General features: G+C 43.7%; 1 protein-coding gene across 2 annotated transcripts in view; it reads right to left on the bottom strand.

Moving 5' to 3' along the window:
* The window catches only part of LOC139544444 (ceramide glucosyltransferase-like), a 61,370-nt gene extending 46,144 nt beyond the window's left edge, over positions 1–15,226 (bottom strand). For both annotated transcript variants that reach the window (XR_011668875.1, XM_071351552.1), the window contains exon 1: positions 15,040–15,226. Coding sequence is in view for 1 of the 2 variants with exons in the window: in XM_071351552.1 (XP_071207653.1) it covers positions 15,040–15,137 (98 nt within the window). In the remaining variant the exon portion in view is untranslated. The remainder of the gene's footprint in view (positions 1–15,039) is intronic.
* Between the last annotated feature and the right edge of the window lie 3,179 nt (positions 15,227–18,405).

The raw sequence follows: 18,405 nt of genomic DNA, 5'->3' as shown, positions 1-18,405 counted from the left end.
TTAATCCTCTCATTTTAGTAGGGTCTGCTGTGTTCATTAATCCTCGTTTTAGTAGGGCCTGCTCTGTTCATTAATCCTCTCATTTTAGTAGGGCCTGCTCTGTTCATGAATCCTCTCGTTTTAGTAGGGTCTGCTGTGTTCATTAATCCTCTCATTTTAGTAGGGTCTGCTGTGTTCATTAATCCTCGTTTTAGTAGGGTCTGCTCTGTTCATTAATCCTCTCATTTTAGTAGGGCCTGCTCTGTTCATTAATCCTCTCGTTTTAGTAGGGTCTGCTGTGTTCATTAATCCTCTGGTTTTAGTAGGGTCTGCTGTGTTCATTAATCCTCTCGTTTTAGTAGGGCCTGCTGTGTTCATTAATCCTCTCATTTTAGTAGGGCCTGCTGTGTTCATTAATCCTCTCATTTTAGTAGGGTCTGCTGTGTTCATTAATCCTCTCGTTTTAGTAGGGTCTGCTCTGTTCATTAATCCTCTCGTTTTAGTAGGGTCTGCTGTGTTCATTAATCCTCTCGTTTTAGTAGGGCCTGCTGTGTTCATTAATCCTCTCGTTTTAGTAGGGTCTGCTGTGTTCATTAATCCTCTCGTTTTAGTAGGGTCTGCTGTGTTCATTAATCCTCTCGTTTTAGTAGGGTCTGCTGTGTTCATTAATCCTCTCGTTTTAGTAGGGCCTGCTGTGTTCATTAATCCTCTCGTTTTAGTAGGGTCTGCTGTGTTCATTAATCCCCTCGTTTTAGTAGGGTCTGCTGTGTTCATTAATCCTCTCGTTTTAGTAGGGTCTGCTGTGTTCATTAATCCTCTCGTTTTAGTAGGGTCTGCTGTGTTCATTAATCCTCTCGTTTTAGTAGGGTCTGCTGTGTTCATTAATCCTCTCGTTTTAGTAGGGCCTGCTGTGTTCATTAATCCTCTCGTTTTAGTAGGGCCTGCTGTGTTCATTAATCCCCTCGTTTTAGTAGGGTCTGCTGTGTTCATTAATCCCCTCGTTTTAGTAGGGTCTGCTGTGTTCATTAATCCTCTCGTTTTAGTAGGGTCTGCTGTGTTCATTAATCCTCTCGTTTTAGTAGGGTCTGCTCTGTTCATTAATCCCCTCGTTTTAGTAGGGTCTGCTCTGTTCATTAATCCTCTCGTTTTAGTAGGGTCTGCTGTGTTCATTAATCCTCTCGTTTTAGTAGGGCCTGCTGTGTTCATTAATCCTCTCGTTTTAGTAGGGTCTGCTGTGTTCATTAATCCTCTCGTTTTAGTAGGGTCTGCTGTGTTCATTAATCCTCTCGTTTTAGTAGGGTCTGCTCTGTTCATTAATCCTCTCGTTTTAGTAGGGTCTGCTGTGTTCATTAATCCTCTCGTTTTAGTAGGGTCTGCTGTGTTCATTAATCCTCTCATTTTAGTAGGGTCTGCTGTGTTCATTAATCCTCTCGTTTTAGTAGGGCCTGCTGTGTTCATTAATCCTCTCGTTTTAGTAGGGTCTGCTGTGTTCATTAATCCTCTCGTTTTAGTAGGGCCTGCTGTGTTCATTAATCCTCTCGTTTTAGTAGGGTCTGCTGTGTTCATTAATCCTCTCGTTTTAGTAGGGCCTGCTGTGTTCATTAATCCTCTCGTTTTAGTAGGGTCTGCTGTGTTCATTAATCCTCTCGTTTTAGTAGGGCCTGCTGTGTTCATTAATCCTCTCGTTTTAGTAGGGTCTGCTGTGTTCATTAATCCTCTCGTTTTAGTAGGGTCTGCTGTGTTCATTAATCCTCTCGTTTTAGTAGGGTCTGCTCTGTTCATTAATCCCCTCGTTTTAGTAGGGTCTGCTGTGTTCATTAATCCTCTCGTTTTAGTAGGGTCTGCTCTGTTCATTAATCCCCTCGTTTTAGTAGGGTCTGCTGTGTTCATTAATCCTCTCGTTTTAGTAGGGTCTGCTGTGTTCATTAATCCTCTCGTTTTAGTAGGGCCTGCTGTGTTCATTAATCCTCTCGTTTTAGTAGGGTCTGCTGTGTTCACCATGTTCATTAATCCTCTCGTTTTAGTAGGGTCTGCTGTGTTCATTAATCCTCTCGTTTTAGTAGGGCCTGCTGTGTTCATTAATCCTCTCGTTTTAGTAGGGTCTGCTGTGTTCATTAATCCTCTCGTTTTAGTAGGGCCTGCTGTGTTCATTAATCCTCTCATTTTAGTAGGGTCTGCTGTGTTCATTAATCCTCTCATTTTAGTAGGGCCTGCTGTGTTCATTAATCCTCTCATTTTAGTAGGATCTGCTGTGTTCATTAATCCTCTCGTTTTAGTAGGGCCTGCTGTGTTCATTAATCCTCTCGTTTTAGTAGGGCCTGCTGTGTTCATTAATCCTCTCATTTTAGTAGGGTCTGCTGTGTTCATTAATCCTCTCGTTTTAGTAGGGTCTGCTGTGTTCATTAATCCTCTCGTTTTAGTAGGGTCTGCTGTGTTCATTAATCCTCTCGTTTTAGTAGGGTCTGCTGTGTTCATTAATCCTCTCGTTTTAGTAGGGTCTGCTGTGTTCATTAATCCTCTCGTTTTAGTAGGGTCTGCTGTGTTCATTAATCCTCTCGTTTTAGTAGGGCCTGCTTTGTTCATTAATCCTCTCGTTTTAGTAGGGTCTGCTGTGTTCATTAATCCTCTCGTTTTAGTAGGGTCTGCTGTGTTCATTAATCCTCTCATTTTAGTAGGGTCTGCTGTGTTCATTAATCCTCTCATTTTAGTAGGGCCTGCTGTGTTCATTAATCCTCTCATTTTAGTAGGGTCTGCTGTGTTCATTAATCCTCTCGTTTTAGTAGGGTCTGCTGTGTTCATTAATCCTCTCGTTTTAGTAGGGCCTGCTGTGTTCATTAATCCTCTCGTTTTAGTAGGGTCTGCTGTGTTCATTAATCCTCTCATTTTAGTAGGGTCTGCTGTGTTCATTAATCCTCTCGTTTTAGTAGGGTCTGCTGTGTTCATTAATCCTCTCGTTTTAGTAGGGTCTGCTGTGTTCATTAATCCTCTCGTTTTAGTAGGGCCTGCTGTGTTCATTAATCCTCTCGTTTTAGTAGGGTCTGCTGTGTTCATTAATCCTCTCGTTTTAGTAGGGCCTGCTGTGTTCATTAATCCTCTCATTTTAGTAGGGTCTGCTGTGTTCATTAATCCTCTCCTTTTAGTAGGGCCTGCTGTGTTCATTAATCCTCTCATTTTAGTAGGGTCTGCTGTGTTCATTAATCCTCTCGTTTTAGTAGGGTCTGCTGTGTTCATTAATCCTCTCGTTTTAGTAGGGCCTGCTGTGTTCATTAATCCTCTCATTTTAGTAGGGTCTGCTGTGTTCATTAATCCTCTCGTTTTAGTAGGGTCTGCTGTGTTCATTAATCCTCTCATTTTAGTAGGGTCTGCTGTGTTCATTAATCCTTTCGTTTTAGTAGGGTCTGCTGTGTTCATTAATCCTCTCGTTTTAGTAGGGCCTGCTGTGTTCATTAATCCCCTCGTTTTAGTAGGGTCTGCTGTGTTCATTAATCCTCTCATTTTAGTAGGGTCTGCTGTGTTCATTAATCCTCTCGTTTTAGTAGGGTCTGCTGTGCTCATTAATCCTCTCGTTTTAGTAGGGTCTGCTGTGTTCATTAATCCTCTCGTTTTAGTAGGGTCTGCTGTGTTCATTAATCCTCTCGTTTTAGTAGGGTCTGCTCTGCTCAACATGTTCATTAATCCTCGTTTTAGTAGGGTCTGCTGTGCTCATTAATCAGGGTCGATATGACCGATTCTGTTGTAGTAAACCTCAAATAGCGAGTTGAATCTGCTCGTTGTTCGAGAACAAGTTATCTTTAGTCTTCTGTTGTTGTTGTTGTTGTGAGCGGCAGAGGGAGGGGCTTGGCGTCTGTGGAGTGGGAAGGTGCACAGTGCACACAGCACAGAAGGAGATGAGACCAAAGACACAGAACGCTCTTAAATGTTAAAAACGACAATAAAAACCTTGATTCTTGCGATATACTTAAGCAATAAGGTACGAGGGGTTGTGGTATATGGCCAATATACCACGGCTAAGGGAGGTTCTTAGTGCCTGGATACAGCCCTTAGCCGTGGTATATTGGCCATATACCACAAACCCCAGAGGAGCCTTATTGCTATTATAAACTGGTTACCAACGTGATTAGAGCAGTAAAAATAGAATGTTTTGTCATACTCGTGGTATACGGTCTGATATACCACAGCTGTCAGCCAATCAGCATTCAGGGCTCGAACCATGCGGTTTATAAAAGGCATTTGGAACGTTGCGCTAAAACAGACATTTGAATTATATCGATATAAATCGCCGATCCCTACTTTCCATTTTTCTAACTGTTAAGGACGATGACATAGTGCTGGAGTCGACTCCAAAATAATGGGACACAATACAGGCAGGTCGGCCAACATGCAGCCAGTCAGAATCATGACCTAGGCCTATCTATCGGCAATCAAAAGGCTGTATCTCGCAATTTCTTGACTTGCAATGTCTCACAACTTCTGTAAAGCAGGTCCTATCATTAATGAATAGATATTGATGAGCAAGATGTTGCTTAAGTTTAGGCTTTTTGCATCTTTTACTTTCGGTTTTGTACATCAGCAGCTGATTATACAATATTTTTCACAGCGGTTTAGATGGTACAATGATTCTCTACACTACACTTGCTTATTAAGCCACAAACTGAAAATAGGCAAACTATTCACATTTTTGTAATGGCGGAATGAATTCTGCATAGTGCATCTTTAAAACCTCTTGAAGCTAGGGGCAGAATTTTTAGGTTTGGAAAAATAACGTTCCCATTGTAAGCTGCCTATATCTCAGGTCCAGATGCTAGAATATGCATATAATTGACAGAGTAGGATAGAAAACACTCTAAAGTTTCCAAAACTGTCAAAATATTGTCTGTGAGTATAACAGAACTGATTTTGCAGGCGAAAACCTGAGAAAATCCAACCTGGAAGTGACGTCTATTTTGAAAAATGCCTGTCTATCCTCCATTTAAAGGGATATCAACCAGATTCATTTTCCTGTGGCTTCCTCAGGGTGTGAACAGTCTTTAGACATAGTTTCAAGCTTTTATTCAGAAAAATTAGCGAGATTTATCAAAACGCGTCGGTGGATACACGGATGTCCCTCCATTAGTTGATGCGCTCGACACTGTTTGCTCGATTTTTTCTTTCTCTCCAGTATTAATAGTTTACAGTCCGGTTCAAATATTATCATTTATTGGATGTTAAAAAAAACCTGAGGATTGATTATTACAAACGTTTGACATGTTTCATAGAACTTTACGGATACTCTTTGGATTTTTCGTCAAGCCTTGATGACCTGTCTAAGGCTGTGGAATACTGAACATAACACGCCAAACAAATGGAGGTTTTTGAATATAAAAAATAATCTTTATCGAACAAAAGGAACATTTATTGTGTAACTGGGAGTCTCGTGAGTGCAAACATCCGAAGATCATCAAAGGTAAGCGATTAATTTTATTGCTTTTCTGGCTTTCGTGACCAATCTACACTGCTGCTAGGTGTTCTTAATGGTTTTGCATAGTGATCGATAAACTCACACAAACACTTGGATTGCTTTCGCTGTAAAGCATATTTTCAAAATCTGACACGACAGGTGGATTAACAACAAGCTAAGCTGTGTTTTGCTATATTGCACTTGTGATTTCATGAATATAAATATTTTTAGAAGAAAATAATAATTTGGCGCTCTGCAATTTAGCAGTTGTTGATGAAAATGATCCCGCTAAAGGGATCCGTGCGTCAAGAAGTTTTTAAAGTTTAAAAAGGTTCACATCACATATTTAATGTAATAGGTCTAGTTAGTGTTTTTACCGTCATGTGTTTCCTACTTGTGGGCTAGGACTTGAGGTAAATAAATATATAATTTTTTCTTAATTGAAGCACTACCTCACTGCTTTAGCACATGGCCACAGTTACATGGGTTCACATGTAAACGATGCTAAACATGGCGGGCTTAAGAGGATGTAAACTATGCTAAATATGGCGGGCTTAAGGGGATGTAAACTATGCTAAATATGGCGGGCTTAAGGGGCTGTAAACGATGCTAATAAATATGGCGGGCTTAAGGGGATATGAACGATGCTAAATATGGCGGGCTTAAGGGGACTGAACGGTGCTAAATATGGCGGGCTTAAGGGGATGTAAACGATGCTAAATATGGCGGGCTTAAGGGGATATGAACGATGCTAAATATGGCGGGCTTAAGGGGATGTAAACGATGCTAAATATGGCGGGCTTAAGGGGATGTAAACGATGCTAAATATGGCGGGCTTAAGGGGATGTAAACGATGCTAAATATGGGAGTAAAACAAAAGAGCAGCACCTTAGCTGTTCAATGAGGAAGGTTGTCTTTACTATACATTATAGGGAATGTAATACTGTTAGCCTAATGTTTGACTTAAATGGGGGAACCTAGTGAGATAACTTTCAGAGAATCCATTTTGGCAATTTGGTGAAAGTATTCCTTTTCTATTTATGTTTCCCCAATGATTAATGTAGAGCAAGATTGTAAATCACAGCAACAGCTTTGAAAGCCTTTTTCTCCTAAATGGGATAATCAATGTAAATCAACTTATATTTGTCACATGTGCCGAATACAACAGGTGTAGATCTTATTGTGAAATGCATACTTACAAGCCCTGAACCAACAGTGAAGTTGACAAAAGAGCAACAATAAAATGAGAATATATACAGGGGAATACCGGTATCGAGTCAATGTGCGGGGGTACAGGTTAGTCAAGGTAGTTGTACATGTAGGTAGGGGTGAAGTGACTATGGATAGGTAATAGATAATAAACAGCGAGTAGCAGCAGCGGGGGGGGGGGGGGGGTCAATGCCACTAGTCCGGTGGCCATTTGATTAATTGTTCAGCAGTCTTATGGCTTGGGGGTAGAAGCTGTTAAGGAGCCTTTTGGTCCTAGACTTGGTGCTCCGGTACCGCTTGCTGTGAGGTAGCAGAGAGAACAGTCTATGACTAGGGTGGCTGGAGTCAGTCAATTTTTAGGGCCTTCCTCTGACACCGCCTGGTATAGATGTCCTGGATGGCAGGAAGCTTGGCTCCATGATGTACTGGGCATTACACACTACCCTCTGTAGCGCCTTGCGGACGGAGGCCAATCAGTTGCCACACCAGGCGGTGATGCAACCAGTCAGGATGCTCTCGATGGTGCATCTGTAGAACCTTTTGAGGATCTGGGGACCCATGCCAAATCTTTTGTCTCCTGAAGGGGAAAAGGTTTTGTCGTGCCCTCTTCACGACTGTCTTGTTGTGTTTGGACCATTGTAGTTTGTCGGTGATGTGGACGCCAAGGAACTTGAAGCTCTCAGCCTGCTCCAATACAGCCCCGTTGATGAGAATGGGGGAGTGCTTGGCCCTCCTTTTCCTGTAGTCCACGATCATCTCCTTTGTCTTGATCATGTTGAGGGAGAGGTTGTTGTCCTGGAACCACACTGTCAGGTCTCTGAGCTCCTCCCTATAGGCTGTCTCATCGTTGTCGGTAACCAGGCCTACCACTGTTGTGTCATTAGCAAACTTAATGGTGTTGGAGTCGTGCTTGGCCACGCAGTCATGGGTGAACAGGGAGTACAGGAGGGGACTAAGCGCACACCCCTGAGGGTGCCCCCCATGTTGAGGATCAGCGTGGCAGATGTGTTGTTGTCTACCTGGTCAGAGTTGCCAGATGGAGGGTGAGGGAGAGCTTTGTTCCACGTCTCTGTGTGTGGCGTAAAGGTGGTCTAGAGGTTTTTTCCACTCTTTGTTACATGTGCAACAGTTTCCCTGCGTTAAAGTCCCCGGCCACTAGGAGCACCGCCTCTGGAGGATCATATCCTTGTTTGCTTATGGTGGAATACAGCTCGTTGAGTGCGGTCTTAGTGACAGCATCGGTTTGTGGTGGTAAATAGACAGCTACAAAAAAATACATAGATGAAAACTCTCTTGGTAAATAGTGTGGTCTACAGTTTATCATGAGATACTCGACCTCAGGCGAGCAAAAACCTTGAGACTTCCTTAATATTTGATTTCGCACATCAGCTGTTGTTGACAAATAGCCACAGACCTCCAGCCCTTGCTTACCGGAGGCAGCTGTTCTATCTAGCTGATGAACGGAAAACCCAGCCAGCTGTATGTTATCCATGTCGTCGTTCAGCCACGACTCAGTGAAACATTGAATCCAAGATGGCGTAGCAGTCAGATGTCCTTTGTCCTCGTCCTGTCCCGTGTATATATTTTTTATATATTTTTCTTCGCATTTCTTTTTATATATATATTTTTTCTTCTTAAAAACTCAACTTCAAAACACTCTCCTGCAACCTACCTCACCAAATGTGGTGCGGATCTGCTTTTTTTCTCCTCAAAGGTATTATTCACCTCGTATCCGAAATCTACAACAGAAGCTAGCCAGTAGTTAGCCAGCTCACAAGCTAACGTGAGTAGTTCAGCTAACCACAGCTAGCGCTTATCAGCTATCCTTTAGCTCGGAAAACTATTGCCAGTTTTGTACAACGCGACTCAGACCAGAGCATACCAGACCTATTTTCTCTCCATATCCCCGGATTTTTACCGCAAGCTCTGGACATTTACACCTGGATCTTGCAGCTAACTAGCTGCTATCCGAGTGACTATTGGCTAACATCAATTCCGGAGCAAACACCAATTATCCCGGAGCTAGCCAGCTGAAGAGTTCCATCAGCCACTCCTGGGCTACAATCACCTATCCGGACCCGTTTTACTGCCGATGCGGAGCCCCACCGGGCCTTCACGACTGGGATACCGACGTTATCTGCCCGAGGGAGTTATTCAACTGGCCCCTCCATCGCGACGTAACCTGAACGCCCATATGCTAACTGCGGCCCGCTAATCGTTAGCTGTCTTGAGCATATCGGCTGCTATCTGAACAGGTCTATCGAACAATCTTACGCCGCGGGCTAGCTTAGTGGAGGCCTCACTGCTCCATCTACGGCTGCCCCCTGGACACTATGATCACTTGGCTACATAGCTGATGCTTGCTTGACTGTCCATTAATTCACGGTACTCCATTCCGTTTATTTGTGTTTTATCTGTCGGCTCTGTGCTTTAACTCAGGATCTGTGTGTAGTTAATCCGACCCTCTCTGCCTAGCCGTCGCCATTTTTACCTGCTGCTGCTGTGTTAACTGACTAGCTGCTGTTATCTCACCTGTTGTTTTAGCTAGCTCTCCCAATCAAGACCTGCAATCACTTTATGCCTTATTGTATGTCTCCCTCAAATATCAATATGCCTTGCATACTGTTGTTCAGGCTAGCTATCATTGTTTTGGTTTGCAATGGACCCCGTAGTTCCACTCTCCGTACCTCTGATACCCCCTTCGTCCCACCCCCCACACATGCGGTGACCTCACCCATTGAGACCAGCATGTCCAGAGATACAACCTCTCTTATCATCACCCAGTGCCTGGGCTTGCCTCCGCTGTACCCACGCCCCACCATACCCCTGTCTGCACATTATGCCCAGAATCTATTCTACCACGCCCATAAATCTGCTCCTTTTATTCTTTGTCCCCAACGCTCTAGGCGACCAGTTTTGATAGCCTTTAGCCGCACCCTCATCCTACTACTCCTCTGTTCCTCGGGTGATGTGGAGGTAAACCCAGGCCCTGCATGTCCCCAGTCACCCTCATTTGTTGACTTCTGTGATCGAAAAAGCCTTGGCCTCATGCATGTCAACATCAGAAGCCTCCTCCCTAAGTTTGCCTTACTCACCGCTTTAGCACACTCTGCCAACCCTGATGTCCTTGCCGTGTCCGAATCCTGGCTTAGGAAGGCCACCAAAAATTCTGAGATTTCCATACCCAACTATAACACTTTCCGTCAAGATAGAACTGCCAAAGGGGGAGGAGTTGCAATCTACTGCAGAGATAGCCTGCAAAGTTCTGTCATAGTTTCCAGGTCTATGCCCAAACAGTTCGAACTTCTAATTTTAAAAATTAATCTCTCCAGAAATAAGTCTCTCACTGTTGCCGCCTGCTACCGACCCCCCTCAGCTCCCAGCTGTGCCCTGGACACCATCTGTGAATTGATCGCTCCCCATCTAGCTTCAGAGTTTGTTCTGTTAGGTGACCTAAACTGGGATATGCTTAACACCCCGGCAGTCCTACAATCCAAGCTTGATGCCCTCAATCTCACACAAATCATCAAGGAACCCACCAGGTACAACCCTAAATCCGTAAACATGGGCACCCTAATAGACATTATCCTGACCAACCTGCCCTCCAAATACACCTCTGCTGTCTTCAATCAAGATCTCAGTGATCACTGCCTCATTGCCTGTATCCGCCACGGGTCCGCGGTCAAACGACCACCCCTCATCACTGTCAAACGCTCCCTAAAACACTTCTGCGAGCAGGCCTTTCTAATCGACCTGGCCCGGGTTCCCTGGAAGGATATTGACCTCATCCCGTCAGTTGAGGATGCCTGGTCATTCTTTAAATGTTACTTCCTCACCATATTAGACAAGCATGCTCCGTTCAAAAAATGCAGAACCAAGAACAGATATAGCCCCTGGTTCACTCCAGACCTGACTGCCCTCGACCAGCACAAAAACATCCTGTGGCGAACTGCAATAGCATCGAAGAGCCCCCGCGATATGCAACTGTTCAGGGAAGTCAGGAACCAATACACGCAGTCAGTCAGGAAAGCAAAGGCCAGCTTTTTCAAGCAGAAATTTGCATCCTGTAGCTCTAACTCCAAAAAGTTCTGGGATACTGTAAAGTCCATGGAGAACAAGAGCACCTCCTCCCAGCTGCCCACTGCACTGAGGCTAGGTAACACGGTCACCACCGATAAATCCGTGATAATCGAAGACTTCAACAAGCATTTCTCAATGGCTGGCCATGCCTTCCTCCTGGCGACTCCAACCTTGGCCAACAGCCCCGCCCCCTCCGCTGCTACTCGCCCAAGCCTCCCCAGCTTCTCCTTTACCCAAATCCAGATAGCAGATGTTCTGAAAGAGCTGGAAAACCTGGACCCATACAAATCAGCTGGGCTTGACAATCTGGACCCCCTATTTCTGAAACTGTCCGCCGCCATTGTCGCACCCCCTATCACCAGCCTGTTCAACCTCTCCTTCGTATCATCTGAGATCCCCAAGGATTGGAAAGCTGCCGCGGTCATCCCCCTCTTCAAAGGGGGAGACACCCTGGACCCAAACTGTTACAGACCTATATCCATCCTGCCCTGCCTATCTAAGTTCTTCGAAAGCCAAGTCAACAAACAGATCACTGACCATCTCGAATCCCACCGTACCTTCTCCGCTGTGCAATCCGGTTTCCGAGCCGGTCATGGGTGCACCTCAGCCACGCTCAAGGTACTAAACGATATCATAACCGCCATCGATAAAAGACATTACTGTGCAGCCGTCTTCATCGACCTGGCCAAGGCTTTCGACTCTGTCAATCACCATATTCTTATCGGCAGACTCAGTAGCCTCGGTTTTTCTAATGACTGCCTTGCCTGGTTCACCAACTACTTTGCAGACAGAGTTCAGTGTGTCAAATCGGAGGGCATGTTGTCCGGTCCTCTGGCAGTCTCTATGGGGGTACCACAGGGTTCAATTCTCGGGCCGACTCTTTTCTCTGTATACATCAATGATGTTGCTCTTGCTGCGGGCGATTCCCTGATCCACCTCTACGCAGACGACACCATTCTATATACTTCCGGCCCTTCCTTGGACACTGTACTATCTAACCTCCAAACGAGCTTCAATGCCATACAACACTCCTTCCGTGGCCTCCAACTGCTCTTAAACGCTAGTAAAACCAAATGCATGCTTTTCAACCGTTCGCTGCCTGCACCCGCACGCCCGACTAGCATCACCACCCTGGACGGTTCCGACCTAGAATATGTGGACATCTATAAGTACCTAGGTGTCTGGCTAGACTGCAAACTCTCCTTCCAGACTCATATCAAACATCTCCAATCCAAAATCAAAGCAAGAATCGGCTTTCTATTCCGCAACAAAGCCTCCTTCACTCACGCCGCCAAACTTACCCTAGTAAAACTGACTATCCTACCGATCCTCGACTTCGGCGATGTCATCTACAAAATAGCTTCCAATACTCTACTCAGCAAACTGGATGCAGTTTATCACAGTGCCATTCGTTTTGTTACTAAAGCACCTTATACGACCCACCACTGCGACCTGTATGCCCTAGTCGGCTGGCCCTCGCTACATGTTCGTCGTCAGACCCACTGGCTCCAGGTCATCTACAAGGCTATGCTAGGTAAAGTGCCGCCTTATCTCAGTTCACTGGTCACGATGGCTACACCCACCTGCAACACGCGCTCCAGCAGGTGTATCTCACTGATCATCCCTAAAGCCAAAACCTCATTTGGACGCCTTTCCTTCCAGTTCTCTGCTGCCTGCGACTGGAACGAATTGCAAAAATCTCTGAAGTTGGAGACTTTTATCTCCCTCAACAACTTTAAAAATCTGCTATCCGAGCAGCTAACCGATCGCTGCAGCTGTACATAGTCCATCTGTAAACTACCCACCCAATTTACCTACCTCACCCCCCATACTGCTTTTATTTATTTACTTTTCTGCTCTTTTGCACACCAGTATCTCTTCTTGCACATGATCATCTGATGATTTATCACTCCAGTGTTAATCTGCTAAATTGTAATTATTCGATTTATTGCCTACCTCATGCCTTTTGCACACATTGTATATAGATTCTCTTTTTTTTTTTCTACCATGTTATTGACTTGTTTATTGTTTACTCCATGTGTAACTCTGTGTTGTCTGTTCACACTGCTATGCTTTATCTTGGCCAGGTCGCAGTTGCAAATGAGAACTTGTTCTCAACTAGCCTACCTGGTTAAATAAAGGTGAAATAAAAAAATAATAATAATAAAAAAACATAAGATATTACAGTTTTTAATGACCCGTTTGGTAGGATAGTCTTGAACGGAGCTCAAATGTACCAACTTTTAAAGCATGTTTCCTCCAACTACAGTGTATGCTTACACCATTTTGAAGCCGTCTTTATTTTTATACAAAGCAAATCACTTAAAGGGATTTTTTTTTTTTTTTTTTATGTCAACTTCATATTCATTATCTCCAGCAGCACTCCAACATTAGCATATGTAAAAATAAAGCATTTCTATATTAGAAAAGATAGATGTGTTTTCAATTACTTTATTTGTATACATACCCTGTGATTGCATAGAATGATTCATTTATACTGTAGCCTGCATGTTTTAGTGTTTTATGTTGTCGTGTCTTGTATGTACCATTCATCACCACACATGAAGTTCCCTCCCAGGAAATAAAAGTTATTTGGAATGGCAGAGGGGTTTGGAACTCTTTGTTATTGGTCTATTAAACCACATGATGACGTCACCTGGGAAAGACAAAACTCCCGCCCATGCAAACCTGTTGATTAGAAGGTCCTGTCTAGATAGTTGCTGATTGTAAAAAAACAACAGCAGGAATAACACTGATAAATAAAATAAAAAGCACACCGACAGGCACTGGGCCTTTTAAAAACTTACAGAAAGCAAATCATTTACCCAAAACTAAATATAAGTGTTGATACTAGTTGGCAAGGGGTCTTCAACATTGTGTTTTGATGCATTTGATGTAAGCAGCAAATCCATTAGCTACACGTGTATACATTACAAATGGTTAGCCTCCCCATCCATTACCTATAGTACCATACCAAACATACCACCTCTCTCCTGTCCAGACTCCTGGCTTCATCCCAATGGCACCCTATTCCCTATATAGTGCACTACTTTTGACTAGATCCCTATGGCACCCTATTCCCTATATAGTGCACTACTTTTGACCAGAGCCCTATTGCGCTACATAGGAGGGAATAGAGCAGCATTTCGTGGGCACCTCTAAACCACCCAACACTTGACAACTTCCCTTTCCCAGGCTTTGAGTAAAGAATTCACAAATCAGCAACTTCTATGTACATTTGAATAACAGCCACTGCCTATCTGCCTAGACTCAAAACTATGTAGTTAGTATTTCATTTTATAAGGGTTCATGTAATGTGCACATGAGCAGCTAAAACACATTGATTGTTTTTTTTCCCTGTAGGCAAATCTGAGTAAGTGTGTGGCTGAACTCTGTGTAGAGAGGTTTGTGCCTGAGACAGAAACGGGGCTGACCGAAAAGGTGGCTCCATCTCGTAGAGTTGAATCGGCTAACTCGCCATCAAATGGGGGAACGGTGCTTTCTCACAGTAATGAAAGTGACACAGGTAACGGATTTCCTTAGCCCCAAGAGCAGGTACTAGATCGCTATCAAACTAGCTAGCTAGATACCAAGCCACTAAGTAAAGTAACCATCTAGTTACTGTAGATAGTGCCGCATCAGAACCACAAGGAAGCGCTGAAAAACACCGGTTTAGACAACAACAAAAAACAAGTAGCATTAGTTACCAGTATCTTTGGTAGTATCTTACAAATAGTTAACTAACAACTGTTACTAGTTACGTTTTAGTTAACCAACTTTACAGTGCCCACTTAACCTTAGCTAGGTAGCTAGTCAGCTGACGTTAGCTAGTAAGCTAATCGATGTTAAGCTAGCCATGTAGCTCACGGTGGCTAGTTAGTTATATGCGAAGTTAGGAGTTCTAAAATCAGTATATCGGCATAGATAACTAGTTAGATAGATAGCTGCTACTATTTGACAACTTTGAGTAGGCTACCGTTAGCGTGCTACCTTGTCTTGAGCGACATACCTAGCCGACTGAACTCAACGATTTACGGTGGAGTTGAGCGGCGACTAACGTTAGTTTGGACGGACTGGAGTTATCAAAAACTACTGATTTCAGCACCCAAACAATAGGCCATAATTACGCTTAACAATGTCGTGTGTAATTGCAGGCTATTCTTTGGGTGCTGAAATCTATCGTTTTAAAAAAAAAATTAAACTTCATTTGATGTGACTCAGAGCTCATCTCTGCCCACACTAACGTTAGTTGCGGATCAACTCATCGTGGATATGAGTTAAATTGGCTACAGTACTAACTTAGCTAGCTACCTAAATTGATAGGCAATACTTACACATAGATGATGGACATGAAATGCATAAACCAGAGTACGAGAAAAAGAATGAATCCAAAGACAGAGAGCCCTTGCATGGCAAGATCCACAAGGTCCATGGTTGCGCCTTGTTGTAGCTACACCACCGGTGTAAATACCCACGCAGACTGGTGAGCGAATCACCGAGGTAGAGAATCTGCTCCAAAACGTCGCATAAGGTACGAACTGGGCGGGGTACGGCACTTCCGCCCATGACGACAGTAGTCTTCTGACTCAAAAAAAGACCTCGAGTTCCTGACCAGAGAACCACGTCTCTCTCGTCTACTACAGATCATATTGCGCTATAATACAATACAACTTGTGTGAGAAAGCATGTCGATGCATTCCTTCTTTAGAATGATATACTATTGCAATATCAGCAACAGTTATAAATATCATTTGTAGGCCTATATTAGAGAAAGGAGTTCCTTAGAGAATAACTAACTTAAGTTACAGAAGCTTTTGAAGATTAATTTTGCAGAACAGAAAAAAAGCTTTTCGTGTTTGCATAGTCAAGTTTCATGTTATCTTTATGAACAGATAATTTAATTCAAGTCCTTATCAAACTGCCTTGTATTCCAAAGGCTGTATCACAACCGGTCGGGGTATCACAACCGTCATTGTAAATACGAATTTGTTCTTATCTGACTTGCCTAGTTACATAAATGTACGTTATACCAACATGCTGTATGGATTCATTTTGATAGATTATTACCTGTCTGTTATTTGGTATTGTTGAAATATTTTGTACTGTTGGATTTTATGTCTTAACTTGCTTTGTTTATGTGTGTTAATTCATTCATGAATGTTTCACGTGTCACAAAAAAAAGTTTTCAATTGGCTGTTTTTTGGAGAAATAATTTGTAATGATTTATTCATGACCTATTGTGTACTGAATGGATATACTTGGTAAGAGCACAATCACATCTCCTTTTTATAACTGCGCATCACACCCAATCCTTTCTATATGAACGAACGATGCACTACACTCTTGTTCCCATGGATATGGCGTCATTATGGCGTCATGTGACTGGAGTTTCTCCTCTGGTTGCTTCCACCGATATTTAATATGCCAACATCTCTTACCTGCTGAGTATTGCCTCACTCTCACTGACAATGGACATCTCGGGAGTCATACAACATGTACCAGGAAGCATGTGTGTCTTTGGAAATTCTCAATGGGGGTACATTCCCAATTACATGTCATGCATTTTAACCTTTATTTAACTAGGCAAGTCAGTTAAGAACATTTTCTTTTTTTACAATGACGGCCTACCCCGTCCAAACCCAGACGACGCTGGGCCAATTGTGCACCTCCCTATGGGCACTCCCAATCACAGCCGGTTGTGATACAGTCTGGAATCAAACCAGGGCCTGTAGTGACACCTCTAGCACTGAGATGCAGTGCCTTAGACCGCTGCGCCACTCGGAAGCACAAAATACATAACCTTCATCCATACAGCATGTTGGTTTGTTAACTAAAATAAACTTCACCTTTCTGGTGCTCTTAAACCTCTGTGGATATCTGACGCAATAATACTGATCACTGTAGTAACACTCAGACTTTGTCCTGTAAAATAATCTCACCCTTCTCCATAAAATCATTCTAAAAGTATCAAGGCTCATTCAACAGTGTCTGACTGTTTTACAGCATATTGTTTTCAAATCGGGATTGACTCGCCATATTCCAAAGAAACGCAGTTGTAATGGAACAGACAATTTATGGATTTACTATCGTTTTTAGCTACGTAGTAAGCTAGCCTCTGGGGTAGTAACTGGTTTATGATAGTAAAGGTGTTGCAGTAGTTGAGGCGGTTACAAGCCTTGTAAGAAGGAAGGGACAGTAAAAAGTCTCCAGTTCTGAGTGAGGGTAGCCTGCATTGAGGGTAGCCTGCATTGAGGGTAGCCTGCATTGAGGGTAGCCTGCATTGAGGGTAGTCTGCATTGAGGGTAGCCTGCATTGAGGGTAGCCTGCATTGAGGGTAGCCTGCATTGAGGGTAGTCTGCATTGAGGGTAGTCTGCATTAAGGGTAGCCTGCATTGAGGGTAGCCTGCATTAAGGGTAGCCTGCATTGAGGGTAGCCTGCATTGAGGGTAGCCTGCATTGAGGGTAGTCTGCATTGAGGGTAGCCTGCATTGAGGGTAGTCTGCATTGAGGGTAGCCTGCATTGAGGGTAGCCTGCATTGAGGGTAGTCTGCATTGAGGGTAGCCTGCATTGAGGGTAGCCTGCATTGAGGGTAGCCTGCATTGAGGGTAGCCTGCATTGAGGGTAGCCTGCATTGAGGGTAGCCTGCATTGAGGGTAGTCTGCATTAAGGGTAGCCTGCATTGAGGGTAGCCTGCATTGAGGGTAGCCTGCATTGAGGGTAGCCTGCATTGAGGGTAGTCTGCATTGAGGGTAGCCTGCATTGAGGGTAGCCTGCATTGAGGGTAGCCTGCATTGAGGGTAGCCTGAATTGAGGGTAGCCTGCATTGAGGGTAGCCTGCATTGAGGGTAGCCTGCATTGAGGGTAGCCTGCATTGAGGGTAGCCTGCATTGAGGGTAGCCTGCATTGAGGGTAGCCTGCATTGAGGGTAGCCTGAATTGAGGGTAGTCTGCATTGAGGGTAGCCTGCATTGAGGGTAGCCTGCATTGAGGGTAGCCTGCATTGAGGGTAGCCTGCATTGAGGGTAGCCTGCGTTGAGGGTAGTCTGCATTGAGGGTAGCCTGCATTTAAAAGAACAGAAGAGGAGAAAACCACTCAGTGTGAATGACCTATGACCTCCCCAAATAGAAAAAGAAATTCAGACTTTTCTATTAAGTCTATTAAACTAGTAAGAAAAACATGTTTATTTATCACTAGACAACTAGCCTACAGCTAGATATCAATATCACAAGACAACTAGCCTACAGCTAGCTAGACACCAATATCACTAGACAACTAGCCTACAGCTAGATATCAATATCACAAGACAACTAGCCTACAGCTAGATATCAATATCACAAGACAACTAGCCTACAGCTAGCTAGACACCAATATCACTAGACAACTAGCCTACAGCTAGACACCAATATCACTAGACAACTAGCCTACAGCTAGATATCAATATCACAAGACAACTAGCCTACAGCTAGACACCAATATCACTAGACAACTAGCCTACAGCTAGATATCAATATCACAAGACAACTAGCCTACAGCTAGATATCAATATCACAAGACAACTAGCCTACAGCTAGACACCAATATCACTAGACAACTAGCCTACAGCTAGATATCAATATCACAAGACAACTAGTCTTCAGCTAAACAGCAATATCACTAGACAACTAGCCTACAGCTAGACACCAATATCACTAGACAACTA

This window comes from Salvelinus alpinus, chromosome 18 (genome assembly GCF_045679555.1).
Source record: "Salvelinus alpinus chromosome 18, SLU_Salpinus.1, whole genome shotgun sequence".
Taxonomy (NCBI): domain Eukaryota; kingdom Metazoa; phylum Chordata; class Actinopteri; order Salmoniformes; family Salmonidae; genus Salvelinus; species Salvelinus alpinus.
This window is presented reverse-complemented; position numbering and strand designations above follow the sequence as displayed.